The sequence below is a fragment of the Notolepis coatsorum genome (assembly GCF_963971535.1).
Source record: "Notolepis coatsorum genome assembly, chromosome: 2".
In the NCBI taxonomy this organism is placed as follows: domain Eukaryota; kingdom Metazoa; phylum Chordata; class Actinopteri; order Aulopiformes; family Paralepididae; genus Notolepis; species Notolepis coatsorum.
In genome coordinates, this window is record NC_140166.1 from 213,784,543 (window position 1) to 213,798,517 (window position 13,975).

General features: G+C 42.2%; 1 protein-coding gene across 1 annotated transcript in view; it reads left to right on the forward strand.

The window, feature by feature from the left end:
• Positions 1-13,975, forward strand: part of LOC311223743 (palmitoyltransferase ZDHHC17-like) — a gene marked incomplete at both ends in the record, with an annotated part of 67,987 nt that overhangs the window by 41,618 nt on the left and 12,394 nt on the right. The window contains 3 exons of the mRNA XM_084308515.1: positions 420-545; positions 5,168-5,310; positions 11,238-11,338. Of these exons, the coding sequence (XP_084164641.1) occupies positions 420-545; positions 5,168-5,310; positions 11,238-11,338 (370 nt within the window). The remainder of the gene's footprint in view (positions 1-419; positions 546-5,167; positions 5,311-11,237; positions 11,339-13,975) is intronic.

The window sequence follows — 13,975 nt, forward strand, 5'->3', positions numbered from 1 at the left end:
TATATACACACACACACCATTTATCATGGCTTATATATATATATTTGTATATATCTTGTATATATCATAACAAATATATTCATACTGTACATTTCTATGTCTCATTCTTTTCCTTGCGGCAGTATAGACCATTTTGAATGAAATAGCTCCATGTATTTTAAGAAAAATTCACATTGTAATTCATGTAATTCACCGTTGTACCATCAAAGCTAAGACAAATGTAGTGATATGATGTTTGTGGCACATCGCCCGCCCCTACCCTGCAGGCTTGGGTCTGGACAGGGTATTGGAGGTTTTTGAGTTGGGTAATTTGTCGAGCTCTTAGGTGAGGACGCATGGTGGCCACCCTAAAGGAGTACTCCGCCCATTGCGAGGAGGAGGTAATGATGCGATTTGAATGTGATTTGTGGCTTGTGTAGGGTGAGACGCCGCTAGACCTGGCCAAGCAGAGGAAGAACGTCTGGATGATCAACCACTTACAGGAGGCGCGGCAGGCTAAGGGCTACGACAGCCCGTCCTACCTGAAGAGACTCAAGATAGACAAGGTAGGGGGACACTCTCTCACACACACACACACACAAGACACATAGGGCTGAGCTCGAACGTTCGGACCTTCGTTCGTTACGTTGGCATTCGAATTCTAAATCAACATTTGAATTTTTTATTTTTAATAAATTTTTTATATATATATATTTTATGTGTCTATTTTCTGTTTAAACCAATGGGGGTTTTCTTCACAGTTGCAGATAAAGATTAGGCTACACTAATATTATAGTATTAAAACTGATGAGTTATATTCATTAACACTTTGATTGCCAGCCATGTTTTCCTTTTTACCCCCTTGAATGCCACCATCCACTCCAATGTTAACTTAATATCGCCTAATCTATGTTTTAAATTATGGCTATGTGTCTAATCTGCCCGTCGCTTATCAAAGACTCATTTTCCAGTCAACATTGTCGAGGCAGATTGTTTTTTTATCGCTTCATTTCCGTTTGATAGCATTTTGAAAATCACTAGTTTTCGCGGAAAAAACAACCCATTCTATGATAATCGTCTTTTACTGGAATATTCCAAAACGTTGTCATTTGTCGGCCTATTTATGAATCGTTTTCAAATAAACGCTAGATGATCGATAGTATATGTGTGCGCACGCACGCTCGTGCCGTGCGCTGATAATCGCTGCTCTTATTTCCTGATGGCTTTTACAGTCAAAAACAGCCATATCACATATATGGGAAACGCTTATATATCCGTGAAAACGAGTCTGATTATCCTAAGACTGATAACATAGATTCACTGAGGTCAGATGGTATCCAAATGGTTTATTCCAATTTCCGATCGCCATTCGAAAAAATCGCTCATTTGATTGATCCATCATGTATACAGTAAAACACATATTCGCCGCGGCACCAAGGCTCCAGAATGAACTCTGGTAGACCCCGGTTACATCAGTGAGAAGTAAAATGTGGAGTGAGAAATCCTTTCTCCCATTCCCTTTCATTGAGTCCAATCCAAAAGGGTGATTTACCATCTGGGAGACAATAGGGGGTGCTTTTTTCACATCTGAGCGCCGGCGGTGCCTGGATATCCAACGGTAGGCTCGCTTGATGCAATATGATTTCAGAACGCTAATAAAAAAATAAAAACCCAGAGTATTCTCGTGACGTGGCATTCAACGGTCGGGGGGTAAACCCGAGAAAAGCTGTGAGTGGCATTCAAACTGTTAAAGAAAGTTGACCTAATAAAATAAAAAATAAAAACTCATTTAATCAGATTAATCACTTTATTCAAATTGAGGATTTAGTTTCAGGATATTTATAATGAATTAAAAATGAAGGTTCGAACGTCCGTTCGAAAAACCCTGACGAAGTTCGAATCCCAAAAACAGGCTTTGGGGACAGCCTTAACTCACTCACTCACTCAAGCACACACACGCACACACACACACAAGACACACAGTGGTCAATTCTAGGGATGCCCCGATCGATCGGCCAGCGATCGGTATTGGCCGATATTCAGTATAAATATGAGATCGGTGAATTCCGATAATGCTTTAATTTCGCCGATCGTGCAAACCGATCGATGACACGGAAAACATGATCCAATTCCCTGCGGAGTTCTCACTCGCTCACAGCCACACTCTGCTGCTGCACGTCTTGCCCCTCCTCCTCCTCCTTCTCCCCCTCCCAGACCCATCTCATGTCAACAAACAAACCCTTCGACAAGAGTCGAGTGCATGAGCACCGCAGAGCTCCTCTTTCAACATAACTGAAGCATTAAACAAAATGGCCCAGTCATCTATTCACTTTTGTTTAATACATGAGGCGTTGTCTATAATGTTATCTAGTTACTGATGGCTCCTGCTATCAACGTGACAGTTTGGCATTCGGTTTCGCAAGCGCTGGCTAGCGTTGGCTAACTAGCTATCGCTCGTGAGCTAACGTTAGCTACCGAGCCAGCGTTACTGTTTAAACAAAACTACACAGTCAACTATTCACTTTAGTTTAATACATGATGAGGCGTTGTCTAACTGGCTAGCTACTGATAGCTCCTGATGCGCATTTCAGTTTAAGAATGATAGGGATGCACCAGCATGAAACCTCCGTTAGCTAGGTAGCTCACGTTAGTGAGCTAAATAGTTCACTTTATTTTAATACATGATGCATTGTCTAACGTCATCTAGCCGGCTAGCAGTAGCTACAGATAGCTCCTGATATCAATGTCTTATAACATAATTGACATTATTAGTTTTTGCAGCTGAACATTGGCTAATTAGCTATCATGCTAGGCCGATATGGCTCATAGACGATCAGTGATCGGTATCGGTGGCAAAAAACGTGACCGGGGCATCCCTAGCAGATTAGCTTGCACTCTCAAAAGCCCTTCATCAAGCAGTATCCCATAAACCACTTCTGTCACAAACTAAATAATACCGGCGTCCTGACTTTAAAACATATGGTTAGTAAGGCTCACGCGTCCGACATGTCGCCCTGCCAGTGAGTATGCCCCCTCACATGCACAAACGGAGCCAAGGTGGCGAGATTGTTTTTATTTTTTCTGTACGACGCGCACCTTCTGCCACCCTCTCTCGGCGCTGACATTGAGACGTGCTAAGGGCAGCCCCTCGAGACTTAATTGCAGCTTTCTCGTTGACACGTCCGGGTCTGACACTCCCCCCATTCCCCCCCCCTGGCCCTCCTTGACTGCCAGCGGTTGCGTGTCCGAGGTAGTGATTACCTCGCGTCCAGAGCCAGCTGTTTGTGTCAAGGACCTAATCGGAGAGAGCCTGACAGGAGGCTATGGGGCTTGCTTTCAAACATGGAAACGTTGTATTTCACGGCAATGTCAAATAGCCTGTGTGTATATTGTGGAATCGGGAGCACTGGAGCCGTTCTACTTTATGGGGGTGGGACAGCAGTGTATTGTGATATTTTGCGTGCTGCTGATATTATATCGATACAGTGATGCCAAGTATCGGAAAAAATATATAATAATTCATACAAACTTTTGCTTGACAATCACATTTTACTAGAATAAAAATTATTCGAATGGGGTGAACAGAATGAAAACATTATCTTATTAGATAAAAACGGATGATGTATATATATTTCTATTGCCGATGTTAAAGTTTTTCGTTGGGGACATACATTGTAGTTGAGAAAAGTTAATAAATCACAATATCGTGATATTATAATATGACTGTTTCCATTTGTTTGTTTTTAACACTTGTTATCTTGTTTGTGTTTCGACTCCTCTGCTGGACGTGTTTAGTTGATCAAGGTACATATAGAATGTAGTCTGACTAGCTTTCAATTAGAGAGTCTGCTTCCTGTGCACAGATAGACGACGCAACGCTCCGTGCGTAGATGATGGAAGGAGCTCCTTGTAGTTCTGAGCACAAGCTAACTTAGACTGAGGTGTTGGTCTGTAGACTAGGTCTAGGCTCTGTCCTGTGCACAGCTCTGCCATTCCTCAAACATGCTGGCGACTGACTGCAGGAGTAATCGCTGTCCATGAATAAAGATATTTCCCTGAACTCACTTTCTTCAAATAATGTTTTGTCCTTCTTTCTTACTTTCTTTCCAGGGTTCCCACGGGGTCTTAAAAAGTCTTAAATATAATAAGAATATTAGGCTTTAAAAGGTCTTGAATTTGATTTTGATTCAAAATGTATTTGATTAAGAGGTTACGTCTATGTTGTGACATTAGGGGAAATGTCCAGGCTGCAAAATTAAGCTGTACGGTAATAGCCGTATCAGTTCGCATGGAATTACCGGTACTTAATAGTAATTTTCCGTCATACTTTTTTGTCTATTCAAATTGGTCTTAAAAAGTCCAAACATTTTACTTGTTGAACCCTGCAGGAATCCTTTCTTTCTTTAGTCTTTCTTTCTTTTGGCAAGTAAAACTTTATTCATGGACGTGGATTCAGATAGGTTTGCGCATTGCATTGCATTTGAACCCTTTCACTGCCACACGACCGAAGGTTAACCCTTTCACTGCCACACGACAGCCGGTTAACCCTTTACTATCACACAACCGACTGTGATGCTCCATCATTAGCTCCGCATCCGTGGAGCTAATGATGCTAATGATGGAGCATCGCCATCGGTTGTGTGATAGTAAAGGGCTTAACCGGCTGTCGTGTGGCAGTGAAAGGGTTAATGTAGGAAAATAAAGATTGATTGATATCATTTTTGTGCACTTCCCTCCCCCTTTTCCCCCTTTCCAGTTAAAGGTTTGTCTTTTACCTAAAAAAATATATATATATCCTCGAGCCGTTTCCTCAATCTCTCCTTTCCGTTTTAACCACCTGTCCTGACCATCCCTCCTCCACCTCTCCTCGGTCCAATGCGTCCGCCCTCTTCTCTCCCTCCTCTCTCCCTCTTCTCTCCCTCCTCTCTCCCTCCTCTCTCCCTCTTCTCTCCCTCTTCTCTCCCTCCTCTCTCCCTCTTCTCTCCCTCCTCTCTCCCTCTTCTCTCCCTCCTCTCTCCCTCCTCTCTCCCTCCTATCTCCCTCTTCTCTCCCTCCTCTCTCCCTCCACTCTCCCTCCTCTCTCTCTCCACTATCCCTCTTCTCTCCCTCCTCTCTCCCTCTTCTCTCCCTCCTCTCTCCCTCTTCTCTCCCTCCTCTCTCCCTCCTCTCTCCCTCTCTCCCCGTGCAGGAGTTCAGGCAGAAGGTGATGTTGGGGACCCCCTTCCTGGTCATCTGGCTGGTGGGCTTCATCGCCGACCTGGACATCGATTCCTGGCTGGTCAAAGCCCTTATGTATGCCGGCGTCTGGATCTCCGTGCAGTTCCTGTCCAAGTAGGTCCCAAACCAACGCAACACATATAATGCACTAGGGGTGTAACGATGCGACCTCACAACGATTCGATTATGATTCTTCAGGCAACGATTCAATGCATCATGAAATATCTTCATTTGACCACGATTCGATGCTATTCGATACATTCAGTTAATTCCCCCCCAAAACAAATATACACAAATGTGGCTGGAGGAACTGATTCACTCAGCATGAATGGACTATAGGTAAATAAAAAAATTGACATTAAAATACATTAACACTTTGACTGCCGGAAAACGCTTTAGAGCGTCATTCCCGGCCATGCTCAAGTTGCCGGAGGACGCTGTACAGCGTCCTTATATCAATATTTCAAAAATCTGCGATCGGATTCATATTTCCTCTCCGCTGGCCTGAGATCCACCAGGAGGACCCACTGAGCTCTCTGGCGGTTCAGGAGCGCCATCTGGCGGCCGATCGGCGCAATCGCCAAACAGGAAGTGCTATGGAGGTTGTGCTGGTCGACCATATTACTTCCGGGCACTCTGTTTGGCTCACGGGACTCGATCTCGACACAATACATAGCGATCGATTGCCAATAACTCGATAAACAACATGATTTGGACATATATACTATTATACAAGCTGGAAATGGACCCGATATTTCTACATACCATTCAATCTCAAGTTTCTTTAATAGTTGTCATACAGAAGTACAGAATACTTTTGTACAAAATGCTTCTTACTGTTGCGCTCCAGAGACTGTGCAAGACAAGATAAGTATGAAATAAAAACATAGTAAAATTAGAAGTAAAAAAAAGAGGTCACAGTGTTCAGTTTAGACATATGTACAATGTTCGATGCAGAATAGACGTAGTTACCATACAATATACAATACTGTGCAGTGTACTAATATACAATACTATATAGTGCAAGGCAGAAATGGAGAAATGGGACGAGGTGCAATTTAGGTACAATTCACAGTAGGTGTACGAGTTGTAGTGCAAATCCTTTATCAATAAATATAAAGTGTAAGTGTGTTTGTGTGATCTAAAGTGTGGAGAGTGGGTGCTGCAGTGTGTTGTTTGTTTGAGTGAGTGTGTGCGTGTGGGTATGTGTGCTGTGTGCATTTGATGGTTGTTGCATAGTGATTATTGTTCGTTTAGCGATTATTGTTCGTTTAGCAGCCTGATGGCCTGGGGATAGAAGCTTCTTCTGAGTCTTTCTGTGCTCGCCTTAAGACTCCGGTATCGCTTGCCTGACCGCAGCAGTTCAAAGAGGCAGTTGTTCGGGTGGCTCGAGTCCTTAATAATTCTCTTAGCCTTCCCCTTGCACCGCTTGTTGTAAATGTTCTGGAGGGTGGGAAGCCCCCCTCCAATTGTGCGTTCGGCTGAACGTGTCACTCTTTGTAGTCTGCTACGGTCTTGTGCAGTGCTATTCCCAAACCAGGAGGTGATGTTGCCGGTCAGGATGCTCTCTATTGTACATGAGTAGAAGTTCCTAAGGATCTTCTGACTGACTTGGAACTTCCTTAGGCGCCTGAGGAAGTAGAGGCGTTGTCGTGCCTTCTTCACAACACTGTCAATGTGTGTGGTCCATGTCAAGTCCTCGGATATGTGGGCTCCGAGGTACTTGAAACTGTTCACTCTCTCAACCGGTGCCCCGTCGATGCTGAGGGGGCTGTAGTCCTTGACCCCCGACCTCCTGAAGTCCACAATCATCTCTTTTGTTTTGCTGACGTTCAGGGAGAGGCAGTTCTCCTGACACCACTGTGACAGGTTCTCTACCTCTTCCAGGTAGGCCCTTTCGTCGTTGGCAGAGATCAGGCCCACCACTACTGTGTCATCAGCAAATTTGATGATGGTGTTGTTGTTCCGCTGTGCTACGCAGTCATGTGTGTACAGGGAGTAGAGGAGGGGGCTCAGAACACAGCCCTGGGGGGCCCCTATGTTGAGCGTGATGGATGAGGAGGTGCAGTTGCCGGCTCTTACCACCTGGGGTCTGCCCGTCAGGAAGTCCAAGACCCACTGGCACAGGTCATAGTTCAAGCCCAGGTCCCTGAGCTTGGCTATGAGTTTGGAGGGGACTATGGTATTGAATGCTGAGCTGTAGTCGATGAACAGCATTCTCACATAGTTCCCCTGCCTAATAGGTAAATGACTGTTCCACGCTCATCGCCCAACGGCGCGAGGAGGATACGGTAAGATTCAGCGTTATTTTTGATCGTATTCCATATAAACTGTTATGATGAACATATCACCCACACTAGATGAATGATATAACGCTGCCCACGGAATTATAAACGATCCCCCGCCCATCCGGTCATCATCAGATCATACGTAGATCATTCTAGAAGTACGTCCAATTGAAATTTTTTATATCGGCCCGATTGCCATCAAACTGTATTTCATCATCAATATAATGCATTTGGGGCTATATATCACGTTCTGGAGAAAGCTGCAGAAAGAGATGAAAACATACTTATAGATTAGACCATACTTTACTATGAATATGTGAATGAAAAAGTTTAACGTTGCTACAAAATGAACAATACATATAGGACTTTGAATGGGCCCTAATAATGGCAATGTAGCAATAGAATTTAAAAAGTTATAGCCATGCAAAGAAGGGGTACTTCTCCATAGACAAATAGAGCCGGCAACCTATGGTATATAATGAATTTAACCCATGGCACCCAAAGTGTTAACACATTCCCTGCCACGCAATTTGAGCATCTTATACCACTCTCTGCCAGCACTGTAAGACCTTCTTTGCAGGGCTATAACTTTTTAAATTGTATTGCTAAATTGACATTACTATGTCCCATTCAACATCGATTATCTATCGTTCAGGATGTAGGAACGTTTTACTTTTTCATTCATAGATTCATACGTAAATACCGTCTAGAATATAAATATATTTTTATCGTTTTCTGCAGTAATTCCTAGAACGTGAGATATAGGCATAAACGCATATAGATGATCAAATGCCGTTTGTTGGCGATACACGCTATATAAAAAATGTCAACTGTACATGATCCTAAACGTTATGACTGATCATGCGCGGATGAATGGGGGGGGGGGGTCGTTTATAATTCCGTGATCGTCAGTAAATGCTTTATGTAGTATGGGTGATATATTGATCAGAGCAGTTTGCATGGATAATAATAAACAAACGCGCTAAAAATGACGTCAGTGTCCTCTTACCGTTCGACGATGAGACTGGAGGAAAAAGATCCCACTTATTTGACGGCGATCTCCTAAATCCATTTCCGGTTTGTATAATCATAATAAACTGCCAAATCGTATCGATTATTGCGTTATGGCAGCAATCGCTACACACGGACGTGTGTATACAGTCCCGCAACAATATGCGAGTGCCGGACGCATTTCCCAGACGCACCGAGATTGACTCGTCCATTTCCGGTTTGGCAACTCGCCGATCATCCACCAGGCGGCAGTATTGAAGCGTTGTAGAGTTGTGCATGCTCCCACTACATCAGACGAGGCTCCGTGAGGGAATTATGAATAACATGGCGAAAAAATTAAATATGATCTCAACAACGTCGTACGCCGTGGATTGGCAGAATTCGCATGAACTTGAAACACGTCGTAAGCCGTTTCCGGTGTGGGATGTGTTAAAACAAAATGAAAACCCATTTAAAAAAATATATATATTAGACTTAAAATTAATTCTTTATTTGTATTTGTTTTAAATATTCGAAACACGGTTTTATATGAACTTAATAAATAAACAAACGAAAATGTTCAATAGGTCTACCTAAATAACAGATAGTGAAAACTAAAGAAGCATTAATTATATAGCCAAATATTAAATTATTTTTGTTTTAAATATTCGAAACACTGTTTATATATTAACTTAATAAATAAACAAAAACGAAAATGTCCAATAGGTCTAACTAAATAACACATATCACGCTGAAAACTAACAAGCATTCTATAGCCTGTTTCGCAAAGGCCTCTATTTCCCAGTGCTCGCTTAGACTGACTCACACGGCAGCCTTGTAAAACGTATTGAAGGCTATATGGAATCTTCTTTGACACACACACACGACACAATAGCCTACTCAGTCACTATACAAACAAACAGAAAACAGAAATCAGATTTCGAGCAGAGCAACATTTATATAATTAAAGCGCAACAGAACAGGGCAGCAGCGACCCCACACCAGCAAATAATAATAATCAGACTCACCACTTCGCTGTTGATGTCAGCAACGCGTTGAACAACGTTAACAAAACTTCGCCAACCGGCTACATACATCCAAGAACAAATTAAAATGTTCGCCAACTGGCTATATTCCAACTTCAACCTATGCCACTTCGGTCCGGTTCATTTGTTCATCATCCACCTGAGGGCTTCATCACTGTTCTACTCCCCTCGAGTTCTCCCTGCAGGCTGCGGTAATTACATCCAAATGTTTCCAAAAATGCAACTTTCCCTTGACTATTTTATCTGTTAACATATACATCTTGACTCCTCAGACACGAGGCTTTCACTCTCTGATGACAGCACTACGTTACGCAAAAATGAAACAGAAACTTAAGGTTATCCTATAACCCTAGTTACATGAGTATAGCGAGCACGCAATAAAAAAAAGAAAAAGAGGGCGCTGCCCGGCCGAGCCCGAATTATTTATTTAAAAACAAAGCCCTACCCAGCCCGAACCCGTCGGGTCGGGTAGGGCCCCGTCGGGCTCGGGCAGGGTTGCAGTGCACTAATATGCACACACGCACATACCATAGACACTGTGTTAGGGCTGCTCGATGCAGCGGAGCGCACCGCTGTGAAGGAAGGGTGCGCTGCATTTACAACACAAGATATCTCGTTTTCATGGTCGTGAGAAGCTCAAATCGTAATTTGAAACTCGATTAATCGTCCAGCCCTAACACTGTGTACATAACAGGGTTGTGCACGATTCACTTTCAATTAAGTCCATTCAAATTCTAAGAATGAAATGTATTTGATTTGGTAATAGTAGAGGATTCATTCCCAGTTATTTCTCAATAGGTTGGATGTGACATAACTAAATGTTTCAATATTTCAAGATTTGAGAGAAGCCCCACTCCCTGAATTGATTTAATTGAAAGTGAAATGAGCACAGGCCTGCTACATAACCCTGCTTATATCTGTAGACATCTTCAATTTACATATGTCAGTATGTATAAATATGAATTCCTGTGCGTAAACCTTTGTTTCTACCTCATTTTCACTTAGTTTACTGTCGATGTTTTTTTTATTCTTTATTATATATACATTTGTATGTTATTTTTTGCAAACCATGGCCATGTAGTTTTGTACTACCCAAGATTATCTTATCCATCTATCTTATGTACATGCATTCCCCGTAATGTTATCCTAGCAATACAAATAAGCACCTTTCCAAGTATGTCACAGGTGAACGCACACATGCTGACACATTCCCTGCCATGAAATAATACACACACACACACACACACACCCCGTATCCCCCACATCCAGTACATTATCTCTGCCATCTGGACCTGCAGAACAGGCCTGCTGTACCCTTCACTAAACCTCTCATGGCACCAACATACACTCCCTAATTCAGGGCAGTGTGTGTAGATGATATAGACATTGCTGGCATTCTTTAGACGGTTTAGAAACAGTCCTGATAACTGTTGCTGTGGACTCAGCGCAGAGACCCGTCAGCAGGATATGTTTTTTCTTTCCGATATTTTGGATCAAAGACATGTGACTGTTGACACACCTCCATCTGGACTCCTGCTGGAGATCTTGTACTGAATGCATAATCCTAACCTCTCTCTCTCTCTCTGTCTCTGTCTCTGTCTCGCTGTCTCTCTGTCTCTCTCTCACTGTCTCTCTTTTTCTCACTTTCTTTCTCTCTCTTTTTCTCACTTTCTTTCTCTCTCTTTTTCTCTCTGTCTCCCTCTCCCTCCCTCCCCAGGGCTTTCTTTGACCACTCCATGCACAGTGCTCTTCCTCTGGGCATCTACCTGGCCACTAAGTTCTGGATGTACATCACCTGGTTCTACTGGTTCTGGAATGATATCCTTTTGTTGTTTCGCCACAGAGGTTCCTCTCACATGTCACTCGCCCACTTGTGTCAGATTTATACCAGTGCTACTGTGATATTGTATTTTTTATTTTTTATTTTTAGAGAGAGAATTGCAATACACATTTTTGCTGTTTTTAAATCAATGTCTGATTTCTCACAAAATGATTTCTGAGTGTCTGCGAATGTCAGGTGAAAATTACACTTTCAATTGATTGTATCACACTTCCCATTACCATGCATTACCAATATGATAACGCAATTTTGAATACCGTGATATATGCTTTTTATTTCTCTCACATCGCACAGCGCTAGCGCTAATCTAACCAATGCTAATCACACCAGAAATGTCAACGGTGCGAGGTATTGAATCATTAAAAGGGAGGAGTAATGTTAATTGCAGGCACAGTACTGATTACTCTCTGTGTAGGAGAAGAATCTCGTTAACTGGCCCCTTATGATGTCCATCAAACTGATGCCTGCTCCGGCCCCGCCTCCTCCCGTGCTATCATAGCTCTCTGAGCAGACAGATGGGCTTGTTGCCCTTTACTCCTCCTTTACCCATAATGCACTGGAGTGTAGTAGTAGTAGTAGTAGTAGTAGTAGTAGTAGTAGTAGTAGTAGTAGTAGTAGTAGTAGTAGTAGTAGTAGTAGTAGTAATAGTAATAGTAATAGTAATAGTAGTAGCAGTAATAGTAGTAGCAGTAATAGTAGTAGTAGCAGTAGTAGTAATAATAGTTGTAGTAGTAATAGCATAGCAGTAATAGTAGTAGTAGTAGTAGTAGTAGTAGTAGTAATAGTAGTAGTAGTAATAGCATAGCAGTAATAGAAGTAGCAGTAGTAATAGTAGTAGTAGTAGTAGACTAGTAGTAGTAGTAGTAGTAGTAGTAGTAGTAGTAGTAGTAGTAGTAGTAGTAATAATAGTTGTAGTAGTAATAGCATAGCAGTAATAGTAGTAGTAGTAGTAATAGTAGTAGTAGTAATAGTAATAATAGTTGTAGTAGTAATAGCATAGCAGTAATAGTAGTAGTAGTAGTAGTAGTAGTAGTAGTAGTAGTAGTAGTAGTAGTAGTAGTAGTAGTAGTAGTAGTAGTAGTAGTAATAATAGTTGTAGTAGTAATAGCATAGCAGTAATGGTAGTAACAGCAGTACTACGGCCTACTACAGATTTTTGCTGGTGGGAGTAATGTCTGTTTGCATGCTAGTGTGCATTGAGTCCCATTTACAGTGTGTATTACGAGCTGTGCCGTTTAATATGTTGTGGAGGTGTTTTTATTTGTTTGTTTGTCCATGAGCCAGACTGCCATTTTATAGCGGCTGCCTTGCATACATGTCGTGTAAAGGGCAAGAAATGTCAAAACATGTCATTTACCATTCTGTAGAAAACCGGTACTGATTTGTTTCAAATTTACAGACCTAACTCTTGAAGTAGCAACTCTGCTATCGGATTAAAAGCATCTCGCGTGTCTGAGTACGAGAGGTGAGGGGCTGTAGCTCCAGTCAGACTATATCACATTTCCTCATCTACAGAAAGTAGTGATGCACGATATATCGGCCGCCGATATAATATCGGCCGATATGGCAGTTTTTGTACACATCGGTATCGGTCCGATATCAAGATAGGGCCGATATTTAAAAATAAAAATAAAAAATACTTTTTTTTAATCTTTTTTTCTTTTTACATGTTTTGGCCTTAAATAGTTTCAAAATATCAGTCATTTCTGAAGTTAAAAATAAATGCGTTTTGGAAAATAGCTCTTTATTTGATTATCATAAAAAAGTGTTTTCTATACAGAGATATCGACATCGGTAAATATCGGTATCGGCCAGAACAGCAATATTAATATCGGTTATCGGTATCGGCCACAATTTTCACATCGGTGCATCACTAACAGAAAGGCCTGGCTAGTGTTGAGAAAGGGAGAGAAGAGGGGTAGAGATACAAGCCTCCTTCTGTCTAATAAAGAAAACAGTACAGAAGAGGAAGACGGATGTTAGGAGCAATAGGAGCTGGTGGTCTGTCTGAGGAACGTGGCGTTGGCGTAAAATCTCCAGAGTCTCACTATCTGTTTTCAATAGGGATGTCCGTAGGGATGTCCGATATTGGCATTCAAATGTGATATCGGAAAATATCTTATCGGTTAAAAAAAAATTATTATAATGCATATATCGGTATCGGTTGATATCGGTATCGGAAATTAAGAGTTGGACAATATCGGTATATCGGTATCGGTAAAAAAGCCAATATCGAACATCCCTAGTTTTCAGTGTTATTTTCCTGTTCGCTCCAACATAGATTTGTATTGCGTGCAAAGAACAACTGGACCCCCGTAGCAGATAGTTGCACAAATGTTCAGGCTAAACGAGGTGACGTCGTATGAATGGATTCTACTACTGTTCAGCACCACTGGAACAATGATGTGCTTACTTTGCAGCGGCTATTGCGCCTCTAAGCAGAAGGTGTGTTCAGGAACGCTGAGCCGTGTGCAGCAGCAGCATCTGCTGCTGGGTGAATGGCTCTCTGTTGGCCTGAGGATGACCGCTCCTTTCTCCGCAGTGGAATGGAAAATTATTTCATTGCTCGGAAACTGCTAATTGCAGGAGGTGAGAAGGGTGTCTGGTTCGTCGAA